Source organism: Annulohypoxylon maeteangense (genome assembly GCF_022496945.1).
Source record: "Annulohypoxylon maeteangense strain CBS 123835 unplaced genomic scaffold GGS22scaffold_4, whole genome shotgun sequence".
Lineage (NCBI taxonomy): Eukaryota > Fungi > Ascomycota > Sordariomycetes > Xylariales > Hypoxylaceae > Annulohypoxylon > Annulohypoxylon maeteangense.
This window is the reverse complement of record NW_025953251.1, coordinates 64,180-83,217: the sequence shown is the minus strand read 5'-3', so window position 1 is coordinate 83,217 and position 19,038 is coordinate 64,180. Positions and strand designations below refer to the sequence as shown.

General features: G+C 48.0%; 4 protein-coding genes across 4 annotated transcripts; 2 read left to right on the top strand and 2 right to left on the bottom strand.

The window, feature by feature from the left end:
- Positions 1-906: 906 nt before the first annotated feature.
- Positions 907-3,445, bottom strand: GGS22DRAFT_198534 (uncharacterized protein; the record flags this gene model as incomplete). The annotated part of the gene is made up of 5 exons (XM_047966149.1): positions 907-2,127; positions 2,208-2,242; positions 2,320-2,359; positions 2,427-2,602; positions 2,677-3,445. 5 exons carry the CDS (start codon positions 3,443-3,445, stop codon positions 907-909), a joined length of 2,241 nt encoding a protein of 746 aa, XP_047820936.1.
- A 1,220-nt stretch (positions 3,446-4,665) lies between these two features.
- On the bottom strand, positions 4,666-6,821 carry GGS22DRAFT_156165 (DEAD-domain-containing protein). The gene is made up of 3 exons (XM_047960325.1): positions 6,448-6,821; positions 5,912-6,384; positions 4,666-5,861 (listed from the first exon to the last, which is right to left on the bottom strand). The coding sequence occupies exons 1-3, from the start codon at positions 6,733-6,735 to the stop codon at positions 4,775-4,777; spliced, it is 1,848 nt and encodes a 615-aa protein (XP_047820935.1). The 5' UTR covers positions 6,736-6,821; the 3' UTR covers positions 4,666-4,774.
- Positions 6,822-8,612: 1,791 nt separating this feature from the next.
- GGS22DRAFT_104386 (plasma membrane H+-ATPase) lies at positions 8,613-12,334 on the top strand. Its single transcript, XM_047957768.1, has 4 exons — positions 8,613-9,124; positions 9,177-9,481; positions 9,538-9,761; positions 9,818-12,334. The coding sequence occupies exons 1-4, from the start codon at positions 8,925-8,927 to the stop codon at positions 12,170-12,172; spliced, it is 3,084 nt and encodes a 1,027-aa protein (XP_047820934.1). The 5' UTR covers positions 8,613-8,924; the 3' UTR covers positions 12,173-12,334.
- Positions 12,335-13,514: 1,180 nt separating this feature from the next.
- Positions 13,515-18,705, top strand: GGS22DRAFT_104327 (DUF1709-domain-containing protein). The gene is made up of 6 exons (XM_047957766.1): positions 13,515-13,732; positions 13,812-13,958; positions 14,027-16,576; positions 16,721-17,099; positions 17,163-17,899; positions 17,962-18,705. Exons 1-6 carry the CDS (start codon positions 13,694-13,696, stop codon positions 18,418-18,420), a joined length of 4,311 nt encoding a protein of 1,436 aa, XP_047820933.1. The 5' UTR covers positions 13,515-13,693; the 3' UTR covers positions 18,421-18,705.
- The last annotated feature ends 333 nt before the right edge of the window (positions 18,706-19,038 follow it).

Here is a 19,038-nt window from a genome sequence, read left to right as displayed (position 1 = left end):
AGGGGATTTGGGGATTAGGGGACTCATAAAGCTTGTGCAAGCCCTGAGGAACAAGGGTATCCATCCTTACAAGGGTTCCAAGGTTGTGCAAGCCTTAAAAACACCACTATTCCCCCCTAACTCCCACTTAGGTAACAGTGGTCTGCCCACCTATAGCTCCCCTAAGATAAAGCGTCTATTAACTAAAGCTTTAAGTGCTCAGAGAACGAAGAAATAAATCACGCGATGCGACGGTCACAGTTTTGGCCCATGACAGCATTTTATCAAACAATAGCTCAATAATCATGTTATCCAATACGATGGAAAATAAATCTAAGGGCTGCCTAGAGATACACAAAGGCTGGTTCAACAGTGGTATCAGACTTGTTATGTACCTAATCTAGATTTTCAAGTCAAGACACATATATCTACTGTTCATTACCGAGTACCTAGTCCTAGTAACTAAGAACATCAATCACTTATCGTGAAATACGTAATGTGACTGGTTGCCCGAAGAACAGTCGCAGCTGCCTCAACACTCACTTCGCCGTGCAGAAACCCGCTTATCTCGGCATCGCCTAAAATCGGCCGGCACCGATCCTTCCTAAATAGGTAAGATCCTCGGAGGCGTATATCCGGCTCCGCCGACCTCGCCGATGTCTTGCGGAATTGCTTTACATTCCCCTGCATCGTAGGTTCAACGTTTATGATTGTATATTCCAATAATATTTACATGAACTTCGGTAGTAAATTGAAAAGATATGCATACTAAGACCTTATGTGGCACTAAACAAGTTCAATATCGGGAGGAATCAACGTGGTTCGTCTGCATACGGAGGTAGGAAATATCCCCCGCCTATGATCAAATCTGATAGAAATGCATCTAACTCCGACCGTAGAGCTGATGCCTTGGTCTTTCACTTAGCTCTAGATGTTTAGGGGCCCGATTACATCGTCCACGGCGTAAACGGCAACCCTCATCCAGTCGAACCCCAGCCGCGTGTCCATATCCATCGAGTATAACTCTGCGACATACCGCCCATCTCGTTCTTCAGCCTTCTTTTCCGCTTCTCTATGCACTGGAACCGCGTTGTTCACCCACCAGAAGTCGTCTAGCGGCGTGCGGATCTCCTCGCGAACGGCCGAGTGTCTTAGAAACAGCGCCCCGGCGTGATCGTTGGCTAGTTTCCTATCCGTGAATGTAGTGAGGGGTAATCTCTCGAGCTCTAGTTCACCGGTTTGTGTGCCGACTACTTCGTTAGACATTTGAATTTCGCCTTCCACATCGCTGTCATCGTCATGGGGTAGTTGTTGAGGGGTTTCGCTCGTGCTACGGGTCATGAACTCGCATTCTACGATGAAATGCGGGAGCGCCGGCCGCTTGGCAGACCATTTCTTCGAGCTCTGCTGCCGTTTAGTTAGGTTCTTTAGTTCTACGAGATGTCTGTCTACCCAGAAGACGCGCTCCTCGCCGGTAGCCAGCGTGAGCTCGGCCTTAAGTAGTTTAAGCGGCGTGTATTCAAAGATGTTTCTACGAGTTACGGCGGCGACGTTACCTTCGAAGTTTTCATACTGGGTGAGCTCTAGGAGCTTTGCGTTGGCTTGTTCACGGTCCGTGAAGGACTCTGGGAATTGTGTAGCGTAGTCGCGGATATCATCCTTGCGCGCAAGGTTCTGTGCATTCTCTGCTATGTAGATAGGGTACTCAAACTTGTGCTTTCCCACTATCGTCGTTCCGCCTTCTGTATTTCCTCCTCCCGTCGTGTGCTCAGCATCATAAAAGGGCAACCCTTTTCTCCATTCATTCACATCCACACCAGTTACATTCTGGCTTTGCGGTAAACTAGTTACGTTAGTAAGTTGGTGGTCATTTTGAGAACGTTTTTGTATCTTACAATCCTTGTCGAAGGCGTAATCAGGAGGTTTCATGGACGCCTGGTGGTACATGGCCATCTCTTCCGGGTTTTTGTCGTCCTTGATGTTATCCTCCATGACCTTGTGCCAGATCTCGCACGCCGAGCTGGCTATCTCTTGCTTTTCCTCGGGGCTCTTGACGTGCTTGAGGATAGCGTTGTGTAATGCTGTAAACTTGGCATTTCTATCCAATGTGTTGTATCGGTCAAGCATGTTCTTGCGGGCCGCGGCCGGCTATGATGAAGTTAGTCGGTTGCCAATTGAATTATTTCTTCGTTATTACTAGAGTGTATTTTTTGGGGGGTATTGCATACCGTAGTACTCTCACCAGGAACGGGCTTGTATTCAGCTAGAGGAGGAACGCGTAAGTATATGATCAAACATAAAATCAAATCAATCGTAAGTTTGGTTCTAAGGTATGCTCACCTTGACGACCCTTCTTCTTCGATACTTTCGGCTTCTTCGCCTAAAAAGCAAGTGTTAGGAGATTCTCTGATTGGTTTTATGGTTTGTTTATAGAAATGAATACATACTGAGGACTTTGTTGGGACAGCGGCAGCGGCAGTCGAAGCTTCGCCACGATCAGAGGGTGGTGTATCGCGTTGATAGAAACGATCGTTATCTGATGAGTCGCAAGAATAATTATCCCATTGATCATCATCGTCGCTATCCTTAGTCTTGTCATTCTCAACTGTTGCGATGACCTTGGCTATAGGAGTTCAAGGTTAGTGCCCGTCTAATTGAAAAAAAGGGGTACTGGTATTATGATATGGGAATACTTACGCTTCTTCTGGGGAGATCCGTCATCGCCAGAAGCAGAGACCGGAAGGTCTCGCTTCTTGGCGGGAGTTGATGTGGCTCCCATGATGTACGCGCTCTTCTTCGGAGTGCGGTGGTGGTCGCGCTTCTTGACGTTGCCCAAGGTATTTGGTATCTTGCCCTCAAAGTTAACACTAGGTCTTTTTTGCAGTGCTCTGATTATATCTTCAAAATCCTGTGTTCTCTCGGGAGGCTTGGTTCTCAGAAGATGAAGGCTAATATCATTGGCATTGTCTTGGGAGAAGTCAGAAATCTTTTCTGGTGGGATGGATTTGGAACTATGGCTTTGTGTACGGCTTGTCTCGTTCTGCGCATTTTTCTTAGTTTGCGGCTGGACTTCTTCGGACGCGGCTTGCTCTGTCTTCTCTTGTGTTAGGTGGCATAGTCCGCCCTTGCCCCATCTTTGAGTCGTGTTGGATCCGTCTTCGACATCACGGTCTCCACTTGTTCCGGTATCGCCACCGGGCTCACTACCGGGACCACGGCTGGTGCTTAGAGTGTAAATGCTACTAAAGCCAACTCTCCCGTCGAAACTGTGATCTTCTTCAAAGCCATCACCGCTCTCTATGTCATGTTTGATCTCGAGATCATGGTGGACGCTATCTCCATCAACTGACTCAGTTACCTCAGTTTCGCTAGCGAGGTCATCATATTGATTGAAGAAATCTGCAAAATCTCCTCTTTGGGACAGAAGTCCTAGTTCTTCCTCGGTGGAAGAATGATGCACTTCCATTGTGTTTCTCTGCCTTGACCATAAGCCGGGCGAGCATATGTGTCAAGAAGATAAACGAGGATCTTGAACCATCAAGCAATGTATGTCGTGTTGTAGAGAAGAGCTTGTGGCGTACCTAAGTACGTTCGTATTATCAAGGGATATGACTTTTATCCTACTGTCAGTCTAAAATATAGCTTACAAGGATAACTAGGTGGAGGTAGCGCACGGGAATGTCGAGTAAAGCTAGGATCGGAGTTTCAACTGGCTGATAGATGGCATTTGGTTGTGGCCAGAGACGTGTGGGATCAGATAAGCCGGTATGCAACAGAGGCGGTCGTAGAAAGCGTGATGGAAATGGGAATAGGCTCTCCAACAAACGTTTACGATGAAGTACGAGGGCGGTTGGCGTATGACGGGCTAAATCGGTGGACTGAAATGTCGAGGCCGGGTGGTAGGTATTGTGTAAGAGAAGAATGAAATTCTCTGGAAACGGGAAATAGCAAGGCGTTTCAAGTCAGGGCCGACCTATCTTGGAATAGTAGACTTAGAGGTAGGATGTAAAGAAGGGCAATATGAATAGGTAGCGACTCATGATGAGGGCAGAACGGAAGCGAGCCGCATACACCCTACCCCCACTTCCTACCTACCTGTTTACTACGTAGGTAGATAGAGTAATTGTTCATATAACTACCTAATCAGTATGACAGCACTATATCTTCTATGCTTATATATGGATATTACCTAGTAGATCGCAGAGGCTTTAAGAGACTCAGCTGTTAATTGCAGTTTCCTTACTAACTCCTATTACTTATGATATACCAAGGTAGGTAGGTACCCGAAGATATATTTAATAACAGGAAGGAGCCCAGTTATTGATCAGTGTTCTTCTCAAATGAATTCATATGTAATATGAGTTTGATTAATAGAGATGATAATAAGTATACCAAGGGGGCATCTAAATGGGGTATATGTTAGGGCTAAATATCGACTTGGTTACGGTGGAAATAAGAGATGATGTATGAAATATGTATTAATTTTGGAAAGTAATCGGTGTATGTGGAGGAGATTACAGAGATGACTTGCGATGGTGATATGAACAGTGAAAGTAACGATGTTGAATAGAATACCTTATGGTGAGTATATGGAGAAGTATAATGTTTAGATAGACATAGGAAAAATAAAGACTCATTTACCTATTAACCTTAGATAGCAGTTCACGAAAAGAAATCCGGAGGACATAGTAATGACATTATTCATCTGTATTCATGGGTATCTATGATTATGAGAGTAATCGGGAAAGGACATCATTCGTAAGATATCCCTTAAAGAAGCCGAAATAGCGTCGTATTATTTTTTGGGCTTAGACCTTGCCTTGAATGATTTCAAGGGATCATTCCGGCGGCTACCTATCCTCCTGCCTCTGCCCTTGGAGATTCTACCTCTTCTACCTTTCCCATCAAGGACCTTCTTGAAAGGTACAAATCCAACCTCATTTGGAGTGATTGCTTTTTTCCCATCCTTTGGCAATAGATAATCGGGCACATGCTTCAGATGGGGTTGGCTTCGCGTTGTTCGAAGTTCAACGTCGTGTCGCAGGTGACGAACTTCTAAGGGATTCTCCTCAAAATGTCGCTTCAAGCTTTCGCTCTTGAGCAGTTCTTGTTTAAGTTCTCGCAATCTTGCTTCGCGAATAGCAACCTTGGTAACAGCTCTGAGAGCATCATTTAATCGGTAGCGAAAGGCCTCGACAGCTTTCATGTCAAAACTATACGGTTTAACTTCATGGCCCCTCTTTTCTTGCTGCCTAATAATTTTAGATAGCACCTTCTCATCGTGTTCCGCCGTGTCGATACTGGTAGGCATGTGTTTCCGAAACTTTTCTTTCGGGACGACGAAAGATAAAGCCATACCTGTCTGACCGGCGCGCGCAGTTCGTCCGATCCTATGCAGGTAAGAGCGGGATGATAGCGGAAGGTCGAAATTTATGACTATTGCGACATTCTGGAAATCAATTCCTCGAGATACACCGTAATTCTTGTCGCGCCGTGAAGATTTACGCTTCTTTGCCGATGAAGCACTAGCTGAGAGTTGATTACTTTTTTCCGGAGCTTCGTTACTGGCATTGCCAAGATTGCTATCTGCAATCTCTTCATTGGCTAAATCAGTCTGGCCTTTCTCATCACCTATCACCTCATTTTCATCGGAGGCAATGATAATGTTGTAAACTCCTCTGTTAAACTCTTCAACTGCATGAATTCGACAATTGACGGGCAATTCAGAATTTAGAAGGCAGCTTCGTATTCCAAATTGTTCGAAAAACAGCTTGAGTCGATAGCAACGATCGACATCGCTAACAAATATAATTGCTTTTCCTTTGATCAGCTCCAGTTTTATCATGCAATAAATGAGAAGAAACTTCTCGTCCTCGCCGCACCTATGCGTCTATTAGTTATATGTCCATAAATGTGAGTTATTCAGCCATACTTGACAATGTATTGAGAAACTCCTCCATCCTCTTCGGGCTCTTCTAGATCTAGGATAGTAGGGTTTCGACAGAAAAGTCCCTTTAGAGTGTGGACCTCGGAGGTCAATGTTGCACTCATCAGAGTCGTCTGTAAACCCTTCGGTAGCGACGAGGCAACATTTTGCAGATCTTCATCGTAGCCATATGATAAGACAAGATCTGCTTCGTCTAAAACCAGATGGGTAAGTCTTTCCAAGGACAAGGCGGAGTTTTTGATATTGTGCCATGCTCTTGAAGGGGTTGCGACTACGACGTCGGGAGAGTCTGAGAGCACAGCGCGCTGGGCAGCATCGGAGAGCTTGTCGGAGAGTTTGGAGACTTTGATTTCTCTCGAACAAAAGGACGTAAGAGAATCAAGCACTTTGGTTACTTGAGTTACAAGCTCGTTCGTTGGAACTAGAATTAGAGCGGCAGTGTAAGAGTCTGACGATGTCTACTCCTCGGTTAGCCTTTTCCTTGCTACGCGATTGACTTGGAGAGTAGGCTAAGTTCACACCTGTTTTCGTTTGAGAATGGCTTGGAGAAGTGGTAGAGTGTATGCGGCCGTCTTTCCAGAACCGGTTTTTGCCTTTGCCAATACATCACAGCCTTCGATGGCTAAGGGGATGGCCTTCCTTTGAACTAAAGTCGGCGTTTGCCAATTCTGGTGGGCTGTGGCTTGAAGAAGTCTACTGTCGAGGCCGAGGTCTGCGAAGGTGCTTCCAGAAGGGGTTTCTTCGACACTGGTTGCTTCTTGTTTTGCGACTGAGACGGGCTCGTCTTTCTCGTTTAGCTTGCGCTTCATGGTGTAGAAATTGCGATACAATTGGACTTGAAGAATTGGCGATGATCGCTCACTCGTTGCTGCTACATAGATCTCTTCAAAGTGGGCTTTCTAAAAGTTCAATGTTCCTTGGCTTGGAAAAATAATTTGTTATCTTATCGCTCGTCATTCCCATCCCGGAACAACTGATTCACCCGATACCGGATTCATTCGTACGATATGTTTTTATGAAAATACTATTATGTATCAAAAACGTATATGCACTTATCACTGCATGTTATCGCTTACGTACTCCATACAAGCGACATATTCTATTACGACTCTGCAACCTTTAATCTGCAGGTGGTTTGTAACAAGCATTTCATCCCCATCGACATCCGGCAGTTGGAATTGGCGCATACAACCCCCCACTGTCGATTCGAGGACTTCAAGTCAACCAAGCTTTTTTCATTGAAGTCGTTAAAGGTCTTGGCTTTGGTAGGCTGCGACTATGTTATCTTGATTCATTGGTCAGCACCGCGGATGCCGCACCAACAACAGCCAAGACGTTTTGGCCAAGAGTACCCCTACAACCTCTATCTTCATATAACTGGTGCGACGATCCCTCCTCCGTGGTTCAATTCTCTCTACCATACTTCTTAGTGAAGTCTAGCATCGATGTCTTTAGCAGTCTAGTTTCTTTACGAGGTTACAGAGCAAATTGCCATCCGATCGTCACCAGTTTCATCAACCTAGCTTGATGGGTAAAACAATCCGCGACGTATCTACTACTGCGAGCCCGGACCGTCGACGCCTTCCGCTTTATGGCAAGGTTGATGTGATGGTTATCTACAATTCAGTTGTCGCTGTATTAGTCTTATTGGAGTCTCAATTCATTGCGAATACATAATATGCCCGAGCGTTTTAAGAACCACTGCAATTTCGTGGGTCCTCTATCATACATAACTTGGACCGACCGGGCTGAGCGAGCTAAACGATATGAGGTCCGGCAAGTTCGCTGGAAAGATCCTGTTGGCTCGATCGTGTTCGCCGCTAATTAGATATTGAACCCTGTCTTTCGCGGGGAGCACTGGAGTTGTAGTTGTGGAGACACCTAGCAATGGTTCGGAGAGACTGATTAGCCTACCTACGTCGATCTTAGGTATGCGCTTGATGTTACTAATCATCTTCGCAGTCGGCGTCGAGAGAAATAGTTTATGATGCATCGCGAATCTGAAGTATTCACGGTAAATGCCAAGTACGAACTATTAATAGCATAGTTCTCGGGTTTGTTGTTTCTGTCTTGTCTTAGCTATTTCTAGACGCGATGATCGCTGATAATATCTCTCTTGGCATTCACATTTTCCCGAGAGACGAGACGAGCGATTCGACCTTGAAAATATCATTGGGGAAATCCCCGGACGGCTTGGCTACAGATTGTTTCTGTTTCAACGCTCATGTTTGTTTCTTCGACACAGGGATATCGAATAGAATAGTAGGTCACGTGCCACGACTCTCGAGTCCAACAAGCGGTCGTTTCATATAGGATCAGTGCTGAAACTTCACCGGGGACTACGTACGCTTCCACGATAGTCCCGGGCCCCATGTATTAGATCGATCGTGTTCAACAAACTGTGCCGGTGAGGCATTTTCACAACTGCGCTTTTTGGGAGTTATCTTGGCTAAATACCACTGTTGAATTTGAAGCACCTGGAAGTAGCCGCAACAGTCCACTCGAAACGGATCGACATATTATCACGGGCCTTCTTGTTAGAGAGACCCTTACCACTAATACAACACTTCCTTGACTTGTGATTGGTCAATTCGTCTAATCCCATGGCTTCACCGTGGATGAAAATCTTAGTAGCTACTTTCACGACAAGCTTCAGATTGCCGCCCTGAACTAAAGAAAGTAGCCTCGTTATTTACCTAGCCTATTTGTGGAGCTTTTCCCCTTGTCAGATGGGTTCTTTCAGGTCGCTCAGAGTAACTAGCCAAGAGTTTCGCGATGAGTGTGGCATCGCGTAATTGCTTGTCTCTCCGCCGTCCGGTAGGTATTTCGTATAAGTAGGAGCGATTTCCTCTGTCCTTCAGAATTGAGGTTTGTACTCCTGTCCTGCCACTTCCGCCATCATTTCACCCTCCTCCCTCAGCTTCCGCGCATCTCTTTCCTTCCGTCTCTTCCCTTTATTTTCTTTTCTTCATACAGCTGGGCTGTATCTCGGGTCATAATGGCACCCAATTTTAGAAAGATTAAGGCTTTCGGTGGTCATAAGAAAGGAGCCGCAGCGCCAGGTTATATCGATACTACGATCGAAGAGGCGTCTGATCATGACCTAGAAGCCGGGAGTTTCTTGACGGAGAACACAAGGAACAATACCGTCGACAGTAACAACCAGGGTGACAACCCATACCTGGACGAGTACAGAGCGTAAGTTCACTACGAGACAGAAATGTCGGTCAGCTACTGACTTATGGTTTAGCCTGGTTCGTTATGTCGATACGTATAGAGATCCAAATGCGGAAGTGGGGGAGGAGGACTTCTCACAAGAGGACCAGAAGAGGCCTTGGTGGGCATTCTGGCGAGGTGGTAAAGCTGGTTACGCTCGCGCTTCTCTCAGTGAATTCGAGACGCCGAGCGACTGGCTAAACACAGACATCAGAGATGGTCTCTCATCGATGGAAGTCGAGCGAAGACGGAAGTTCTCGGGATGGAACGAGCTTTCAACTGAGAAGGAGAACATGATCCTCAAGTTCATTGGCTTTTTCCGGGGCCCTGTTCTCTACGGTTCGTCTTGCATAATACACTGGTCATATCTGTTCACTTTCTAACATAATTACTAGTCATGGAAGTTGCCGTAATCATTGCACTGGGTATGCAGGATTGGTTAGATGCTGGTATCATTATCGGTATCCTATTGCTCAATGCTGTTGTCGGCTGGTACCAAGAAAAGCAAGCTGCGGATGTTGTTGCCAGCTTAAAGGGAGACATTGCTATGAAGGCTCGTGTCGTTCGAGACGGGCACGAGACGGAGATCAAGGCCCGAGAGCTTGTACCAGGCGACATCGTGAGTCTCATTCTATAATTTCTATATAAGTTTCATCTACTAACATATTCGCATAGATTATTATCGAAGAAGGTCAAGTTGTTGCGGGTGATGCTCGTCTCATCTGCGAATATGATAACCCCAATGGACAAGCACAGTACGAAGCGGAGCTTACGGCTCAAGACGTCACATCACCGCGCCAGGAGAAATTCGACGAGGGAGACGACGAGGGAACTCCCCACATAGGACATGCGATTGTTGCTATCGACCAGAGTGCTATCACTGGTGAATCTCTTGCGGTTGACAAATACATGACCGATACTGTCTACTACACAACTGGTTGCAAACGTGGCAAGGCCTACGGCGTGGTTACTTCTGGTGCACAGGCTTCATTTGTGGGCAAGACAGCTAGCCTCGTTCAAGGAGCTAAGGATTCGGGCCATTTCAAGGCGATCATGGATTCGATTGGCACTACTCTTTTGGTTCTTGTCGTTTTCTGGATTCTTACCGCCTGGATTGGCGGCTTCTATCGCAACCTTCACATCGTCCTCCCAGAGGAAAGCTCGAACAATCTACTGACATACGCTCTGATTCTCCTGATCATTGGTGTACCTGTTGGTCTCCCTGTCGTCACGACAACCACCTTGGCTGTTGGTGCTGCGTATCTTGCCAAGGAAAAGGCTATCGTGCAGAAACTTACTGCTATCGAGTCGCTTGCTGGAGTTGATATCCTTTGTTCTGACAAGACCGGCACTCTGACAGCTAATCAACTCTCTGTCCGCGAACCTTTTGTTATGGAGGGCGTGGACATCAACTGGATGATGGCCGTGGCAGCTCTAGCCTCATCACATAACATCAAGGCTCTCGACCCCATTGACAAAATCACTCTCCTCACTCTTAAGCGATATCCTAAGGCTAAGGAGATGATCAGCGAAGGCTGGAAAACCGAGAAATTCACCCCTTTCGACCCCGTATCCAAGCGCATTACTGCTATATGTACTCATCAGGGTGTGCGCTACACTTGTGCCAAGGGTGCCCCTAAAGCTGTTCTGGCTCTAACGGAGTGCAGTGAACAACAGGCTGCCTTGTTCAGGGAGAAGGCTACAGAGTTTGCGCGCCGTGGCTTCCGTTCCCTTGCCGTTGCTGTTCAGGAGGAAGATGGCCCTTGGGAGATGCTTGGAATGATTTCTCTCTTCGACCCGCCGCGTTCGGACACAGCTCAAACTATCGCCGAAGCACAGGCGCTAGGTCTTTCTGTCAAGATGTTAACTGGTGACGCCATTGCCATCGCGAAAGAAACGTGTCGGATGCTGGCCCTGGGAACCAAGGTGTACAACTCCGACAAGCTACTCCACAGTGATATGGCTGGTACTGCTATCCACGACCTTTGTGAAAGAGCTGATGGGTTTGCTGAGGTGTTCCCTGAGCACAAGTACCAGGTAGTCGAGATGCTCCAGCAACGTGGTCACCTTGTTGCTATGACTGGTGATGGTGTCAACGATGCTCCCTCTCTGAAGAAGTCTGATACCGGTATTGCTGTCGAGGGCGCTACTGAGGCCGCCCAGGCAGCTGCTGACATCGTATTCTTGGCGCCTGGTCTCAGCACCATCGTTTCTGCTATCAAGATTTCTCGCCAGATTTTCCAACGCATGAAGGCTTACATCCAGTACCGTATAGCGCTGTGCTTGCATCTTGAGATCTACCTAGTCACCACTATGATCATCATCAACGAAACGATTCGCGCGGACCTGATCGTATTCCTGGCTCTATTTGCTGATCTGGCCACTATCGCCGTTGCTTACGATACCGCACATTACGAGAAGCGACCTGTAGAATGGCAGCTTCCCAAGATCTGGATCATCAGTATTGTTCTTGGAGCCCTACTCGCCCTCGGAACCTGGATTCTTCGCGGCACGCTCTGGCTTCCTGGTGGCGGTGTTGTCCAGGACTATGGCAGCATCCAGGAAATCATTTTCTTACAAGTATCACTCACCGAGAACTGGCTCATCTTCGTCACACGCGGCTTCGAGACAAAACCTTCTTGGCAATTAGTCAGCGCCATCTTTGGCGTCGATATCCTTGCATCCCTCTTTGCCGGCTTCGGTTGGTTCTCCGGTGGACAAGGCGAGCCGTCGAGCCCAGCTTCTATTTCGTCCAAGCTATCGCAAAACGGCGCCACCGACATCCTAACTATCGTTGTTGTCTGGGTGTACTCAATCGCCTGCGTCATCGTCATCGCTATCGTCTACCAAACCATGACGCGGATGAAGAGCCTCAACGACCTCGGCCGAAAGAAGAGATCGGCTCAGGACACGATGATGGAGAACATCCTCACACAATTAAGCAAGGTCGCGCTAGAGCATGAGCGTGACGAGAAGGGCGGCGACCGCTTTTACATCGCACAGAAGCAGGTCGTGGAGGATGAGGAATAAGCGGCACAACAGCAATACATAAAGGTGTCTTGGGGGTATAAAATGAGGGTTTACGGTTCATATTCAGCGATACTTGTGTTTTTTGTAATATTTATGCATTCGATACCAATCTAGCCGGTCTCTACAGGAAGATAAATACATATCGGCTTCCTTTGTTCAACATTGTTTTTCCCTTGCCTCGTCTTGGTTTTTACTGATTGTGTTGTTTACTACCTGGTAGATACAAGGTATCTCCATGCATGCTTATATAATAGCCCTAAGGACCTCGGAATGGCGTCAAGCCATAAGCAGGGTTGCTCCTCGTATATTGAGCTGAATCTATTACTCCGTGTGCTACCACACACAGTAGCATAGTATGCCGAATACAACTCAATAAATCAACTATGCAGCTATGATATTGATACCGTGGGCGTACATACATAGCTTTTCTGTCATACGTACCTATTTTCGTACAGTGATGGCTTCACATACATGGTGCAACACAGTACAGCGTAAATATGTAGGTACGTAGCCTTGGAGATGTCGAGTTTGCTCAGTGATATTTCCCTTCTAATTACAGTATGCAGAGAATTGGTGGATAGAAATTAGCAAAGCAACTCGTAGTTGCCAAGGGAAATTCGAAAAGGCTGTTGCTATGCAGCTGCCGTGATATGATTCTTCCTCTAATCAGGCTCTTCGATTGGAAAGTTTATTGCATGATAGTAAGCAGGTACCCCAGTACCTAATTCAAACTTGAGACAAAGAGAGAAATCTCGGGTCGCTAATTGGATCGTGCACGATTGGGTTGACTGGGTAACAGCGATGCGGAAAGGTGTGGAAGCAAGCCCAGGTGGGTACCTGAACTGCACCTGGACCGCACCTGGACCAGACCTGAACTGTACTACGATAGCACCCTAAACTGTGCCTGAACTTAGCGAATTTAGTGCCGGGGACTTGTTCGTTTGGTGGGGGATTAGTGTTGACCTATTATCGTCCCCCACTCCCGTCACACTCCCCACTATCCATGTCTGTTTACATCTGCCATCATCCAAATAACCTCCTTGCAACCTGCAATCAACCATCGTTATCGTCACCACCTTTGTTCATTTCTCAACATTTCCTTCTTGCAAAGAAAATAACTACTCTTACTGCTGTTGACTGGCCACGATACTATACTATTTAGTATCTATTCTGCTTAACATTCGAATTACCACGCTTTCATTAACGTGGCAATTGTCTCACTTGGCTTTTTGAGTCTTGAGTCGAGAGTAAACATTGCCGTCCTGATCGACCAATCCCGTCCGTCACTCGATCAACCCTTTCTACCCTTTCTATTTGCCCAAAGAACATCTTTTGAATTCCAATCTTCCTCTCGTGCATTGCAGTAGGTCGCATATCGCATTTTACATTCTGCACAATTCTGCATCGCGCCACCGCCTCGGATATCTACACGGGTATCTAACCACGTCGTCTGCGCATCCCTTCTGTGTTTATTTTCTCCTTCGGGAGACATGAACCTGCAATAACCAGAGCACTTTTTGCATGTTTACGTCTGCCATTATGGCTTCTGATGAGCAGCCGGTACGTTCAATGTTTAATGTTCAACAACTAAGAATATAATGAAGTAGTTTTTGGGGAATTAACGAGAATTCTTGTGTAGGTAACGCAGCCTCTGCGTATTTCTAAGAACAGCACTCCCGTGGCATCCCCAATTAAGAGCAACATTCCTCGTCCATTGTCTGAGATTTCAGCTACCGAGCAGCGACGCAATTCACCCAGCTGGAACCCATCCCCTAAGGTCATTCAGGTAATTCTAGCCCGTCCATATCTGACCGACTTGACTCACATCGTTCTTTGCTAACTCTCGTGGCGCAGAAAATGGGCCTAAACACCGACTCATCGCCATTCCAGTCCTCTCCTCTGGATGGCACAGCTTCTCCACGCCTATTTTGGCAGAATCGTAATATCAATCGCACCGAGAACGAATTGTATGGTGGTCGTACTGGCTCCCCATCGCCGACCAGGCGCTCCTCCATCGAGCGCTTGCAGAAAGCATCGCGCGTCAAGAACAGTACCATGTTCGCTAGAGAACAAAAGCAGGAGTATGATCCGGCGCGTGTACCAACTATCGAGCGACCTCTTTCTAAGGTACAAGGCAATGCTTATAGCGGTACTGGTTCTCCTTTTCGAGCAAGTCATGGCCGGTCAGAAAGCCAAACCAGTATTCCCATCTACTCCCCTACCAAGTCCCGACCAGTCCTATCTCCTGGTCCTCAGACCCCAAGCAAAGATCAAGTCTCTCCTATCAAGTCCTCTATGTCTGCGAATCGCTTTAAGAACAGCCAAGAATCCCCAGACGACGTCTTTACAGATCGCTCATTCGAGGAACACGTTCTTCCAAGCGGTAGATTCCTCCATCGTCATGCCAAATCTGTTACATTCGATGCGGCGCCACCTCAGGTCAACGAGTATGAGATGGCTACCCCTGATCTGTCTTCCGTTGGCACGAACTCGCGCGAAGGCAGCTTTGAAGACGATGAAGATGATGAGGATTATGTCTATGGGCATTACGCCGGAGAAGATGGCGAGGGTGCGGAAGACAGTTTTGATGCGACCCTCGAAGACACGGACAAGACCCCAGTTGTAGGACCTGATGACTGGCGTCAAGATCGCGATACACGTTTCGATAGTAGTCCAATGCCCGAAGGCGGTCTGCAACAAGCTGCCATTATCCGCCCACAACACTCTCGTTCCGATTCTTCTACCTCGAGTAACGATCACCGACCATTGCCCCCTCTCCCTGGAATGGGACACACTCGATCACAATCCTCCTCTTCCAATGGACTGTCTGCTACGACAGAACGTATGCTAGGCTCTCCTCGAAGTCTTCCTTCTCCACCTCCGGCTTCGGTGAGCAAGTCGGAGATCCAGAACATTGGCAATGGTAGCATGTCTTTGGAGGAACGTCTCAAGCTCATGATGCTTTCTGATGAGACAAGCCCCAAGGCTGCGGATAGCTCTGCAAAGACTTTCGCAGAACAACAACGAGAGCGTCGGATGCGACGGGCGGGTCCTCGTGATAGGGTGATGAGCCCCACCCCGGAGCATGAGGACGCTGATGCTGCAGCCAATGAAGAAGACGAAACTGCCGGTGACATTTCAGGACTTGACATTGATTTCCAACTCCCTAGCATCTCTCGTCAATCGATCCTGCGACGCGTGAATGGCAACCGGGCTCTTGAACGAGACTCCGACTTCGCCTTCAATAACTCTGTAGGCCCAGATACGAGTCTGGCTCGTGCTACTCCTTATGATCCTGATGTCCCCATCGCTAGTATCGAGGACTCGGTTCTTGATGATATTGCAGAGCAGAGCGAAGACAGTGTTGTCATCCATGAAAGCGAAGATGATAAAGCCGACGTTTACGATCTTTACCAGAGATCTGAGGATGAAGATGTCGCATCGCAAAAAGATGGCCAGGATTATGACACAGAGAGTCATTACTCAGATGAGGCCAAGAACCCTCAAACTGATGACACGCAACCTGAGCCGTCGGCCACGACTCCTCGGGCAGCGAGCCCTGCAGCTGAAGAAGCTATCACAAATTTCAGTGCTACTCTTCCCCAAGTGAACTGTCCGTCTAAGGATGCGGAATTCACTCGAAGCCTGCAGTCCCACATGCTCCCCAAACCTAAAGATGCGGCTGCGCTCACCTATTCAGAAAGCCACAAGATGTCCGACGCGCAAGCTTACTTGCAACGTTCGTACACTCCGGAGATGATAATGAAGAAGAAGAAGAAGCCTTTGTCGAAGCCAGAATATGATGGTTCTGGCTGGGGCGATCCGGAAGACGAGGAAGAGGAAGAATATGAAGAAGAAGAGTATGAAGAAGACGAAGATGAGGAGCCTGGTACTCCAGAATCCGTTATCCATCACCCTGTCTCGGATGATGACGACGACGATGACGATATCTCAGAGGAAGAGGAGGAGGATGATGAAGTGGATGTTGATGACAGTGTTGACGATGACAACGAAGACGATGATGATGATGAGATTGAAGAGGTAAAAGTACAAGTGGAAGAACCATTCCTTGAATCACCAGCGATCCCAGAACGCGAAGCAACTATTAAGGCTTCTTCTGGCTCTCGGCTAAAGACGCGTCCTTCTGCAACTCCGTCGGACCTTGAGGCCATGCGTGAGGCTCGTAGACAAGTAAGCCGTGAGATTGCACCCACCATCCCACCGATTCCGGACCGACATCGAAACCGTCTCTCTACCGACGCGGCGTCCAATAGCCTAGAGGTTCCTACCGGCGACGATTTCCTGGAGCGTCACCCCAGTTTCAAGAAGAGCAGTCTTACTTTGGATCTCGACCTCGGTCTCAGTCTTGATCAGGATTTCCAGCGGGTCATTGAGGCACAAAAGGTTAAATACCAATACCCTTCCCACTCTTACAACTTTCCTACAACTTCACCAAAGAAAGGACTTCCCTCTGTCTCTAGGAGATCTTCCCACAGAACCAGCTCCTTTACAAGTTCACCCAATGCTAACCGCAGTCCTTTGAAACAGCGTGGATACCTCATGCGCCAGAACACGAAACTAGTGACCGCCAGCGACAAAGACACCGAAGAAATTCGAGCAGGCACTCGCTCTGCTGGTAATTCTCCAGTTAAGCAATCGCGCCCCCAGTCCTGGACTGTTGAACCTTGGAACGGTAAGCACAGGAGAAGCATTCGAAAGCGCCACGGACCAAACACAGGAACTGCAGTGCCACCTGTACCAGGACACGAAAGCAACGCCACAACAACAACAGCAGCAGCAGCAACCGCGATGAACTCGCTTCCAGAGGAGGACTCCTCGGATCTAGCCACGGAGGAGTGTGGCGAGAGAGGCAGATTGTTTATCAAGGTGATGGGTGTGAAAGATCTTGATCTTCCCTTACCTAAGAGTAAGTTTTTACACATCAATATTTAACCCTAAGCTTTATACACAAATACTGATCTCCTACTAGATGAACGAGTGTGGTTCAGCCTCACTCTTGACAATGGTGTACACTGTGTAACCACATCTTGGCTTGAGCTGGCCCGCAACGCACCAATCGGCCAAGAGTTTGAGCTGGTGGTTCCTCGTGAGTTGGAATTCCAACTTACCCTTAACGTGAAGCTTGACAAGCCGGCTCCTCAACGTACGCTCGTCTCAACACCTAAAGCTGCTAAGCCTAAGTCTTCCCCCTTCTCTCGCGTTTTCGCTAGCCCGAAGAAGCGAAAGGAGATGGAAGCTCGTCAGCGTGCAGAAGAAGAAGCCTATGCGCTCGCTCAGCGAGAGGCTGCTGCCAAGCAGATGACCGCTGCCTCCTCAGCTTGGGACCTGCTTTCCCCTCTCGCTGCAGAGAACGGAACGTTCGCACGCTCCTACGTCTGCCTCAAGGAGCACGAGACCCGTTGCTATGGACGACCTTATATGGTAGAGATCGCTGCATTCAACGAATGGGCCACTGAAGAGGCCTCTTTTGCCAGCAGTGTCAAGAGCAAGCGCGCTGGAGTTCCCAGCAACGCCGTAGTACGCCGAGCACCGTACAAGATCGGCAAGCTTGAAGTACAGCTGCTTTTCGTCCCGCGGCCCAAGGGTAGTACGGATGACGATATGCCCAAGAGTATGGGCATGTGCATCCGAGAGTTGAAGGCCGCCGAAGAGCGACTGAGCAAGAACTGGGAGGGTCACCTGAGCCAGCAAGGAGGCGACTGCCCTGTAAGTTTCCATCCCAGCCGAGATCTAGAAAGTATGTGATAACTAACCTGCGAGATTTATAGTACTGGCGTCGTCGTTACTTCAAGCTAGTCGGCACGAGACTAACAGCTTACCACGAGACAACACGCCAACCGCGTGCTACTATCAACTTGGCCAACGCCAAGCGACTCATCGATGACCGACGAACCCTCACCGATCCCGAGACCACAGGCCGCGGCGGCAAGCGACGCCGCTCTGCTTTTGCAGAAGAGGAAGAAGGCTACATGTTCGTCGAAGAGGGTTTCCGTATTCGATTCAACAACGGCGAGATAATTGATTTCTATGCCGACACTGCCGAGGACAAGCAAGGCTGGATGAGAGCCTTGAACGATGTCATCGGCCGATCTGGCGGTGTCGACGAGAGTGGCAATGCTACAGGCCGCCGCAAGTGGTGTGAGCTCGTCCTTAAGAAGGAAGACATGCTCCGAAAGCGCGCCGAGTCTAGACGAGTTCATTCGAGAACTAAGAGTATGATCGTCTAACCTGGCCCCGCCAACGTTCATGAATACTCTCTACGAAGAGAAAATGAGGACACGACAAACGACAATTATGCCCGGTACGATCGTGAATGCAATTGATCTGCTTACGACTTCATGATCGGTATTTGCGGCGCCATCATTACTGCAAGAGCTAGCTCATTTCCCTATCTTACCTCTCCCTCAACTGTCTTGTTTCTTGAAGACCTCGATTTGGCATCTTGGCAAGAACACTATGCCAACGCTTCTTCTAGCCTACCATCACGTCTCAGGCTACAAAACTTTGGGCTTTGCTATTTCCCCGTAAAGCCCGTTTCTAGTGTACAACTTTTTTCTTCCCGTCCATTAATTCGCATGCGCCTGGCTGCTCACGCGCAAACACATTTTTTCGCACTAAAAGCAAGAGAGAGAGAGATTGAAGAAAAACCACGAAAAAAAGAGAAGGAAGGAAAGAAGGAAGGAGAGGAAAGTCGTCCTCGCGCCCCCGAGAACAGAACAGGATGCCTGGAGCTCCGAGGTCTTTCGTCAAGTTTTTCTACTGAGGAGTGAACGGCAATTGCATCGGTCAACGGGTTTTAGGAGGTAGGAGGGGAGTTTCTCGGACGGGTTCTTTCGACAGGATGT

Bases quoted from the DNA above. Each gene is read 5' to 3' on its own strand.
- GGS22DRAFT_156165 (XM_047960325.1), bottom strand. From the start codon at position 6,735: ATGAAGCGCAAGCTAAACGAGAAAGACGAGCCCGTCTCAGTCGCAAAA. The intron at 6,385-6,447 runs GTGTGAACTTAG...ACCGAGGAGTAG, and splicing joins CCATTCTCAAACGAAAACAG to ACATCGTCAGACTCTTACAC. The intron at 5,862-5,911 runs GTATGGCTGAAT...ATAGACGCATAG, and splicing joins GTTTCTCAATACATTGTCAA to GTGCGGCGAGGACGAGAAGT.
- GGS22DRAFT_104386 (XM_047957768.1), top strand. From the start codon at position 8,925: ATGGCACCCAATTTTAGAAAGATTAAGGCTTTCGGTGGTCATAAGAAA. The intron at 9,125-9,176 runs GTAAGTTCACTA...CTTATGGTTTAG, and splicing joins TACCTGGACGAGTACAGAGC to CCTGGTTCGTTATGTCGATA. The intron at 9,482-9,537 runs GTTCGTCTTGCA...CATAATTACTAG, and splicing joins CCGGGGCCCTGTTCTCTACG to TCATGGAAGTTGCCGTAATC.
- GGS22DRAFT_104327 (XM_047957766.1), top strand. From the start codon at position 13,694: ATGTTTACGTCTGCCATTATGGCTTCTGATGAGCAGCCG. The intron at 16,577-16,720 runs GTTAAATACCAA...CCTTTGAAACAG, and splicing joins GGGTCATTGAGGCACAAAAG to CGTGGATACCTCATGCGCCA. The intron at 17,100-17,162 runs GTAAGTTTTTAC...ATCTCCTACTAG, and splicing joins TGATCTTCCCTTACCTAAGA to ATGAACGAGTGTGGTTCAGC.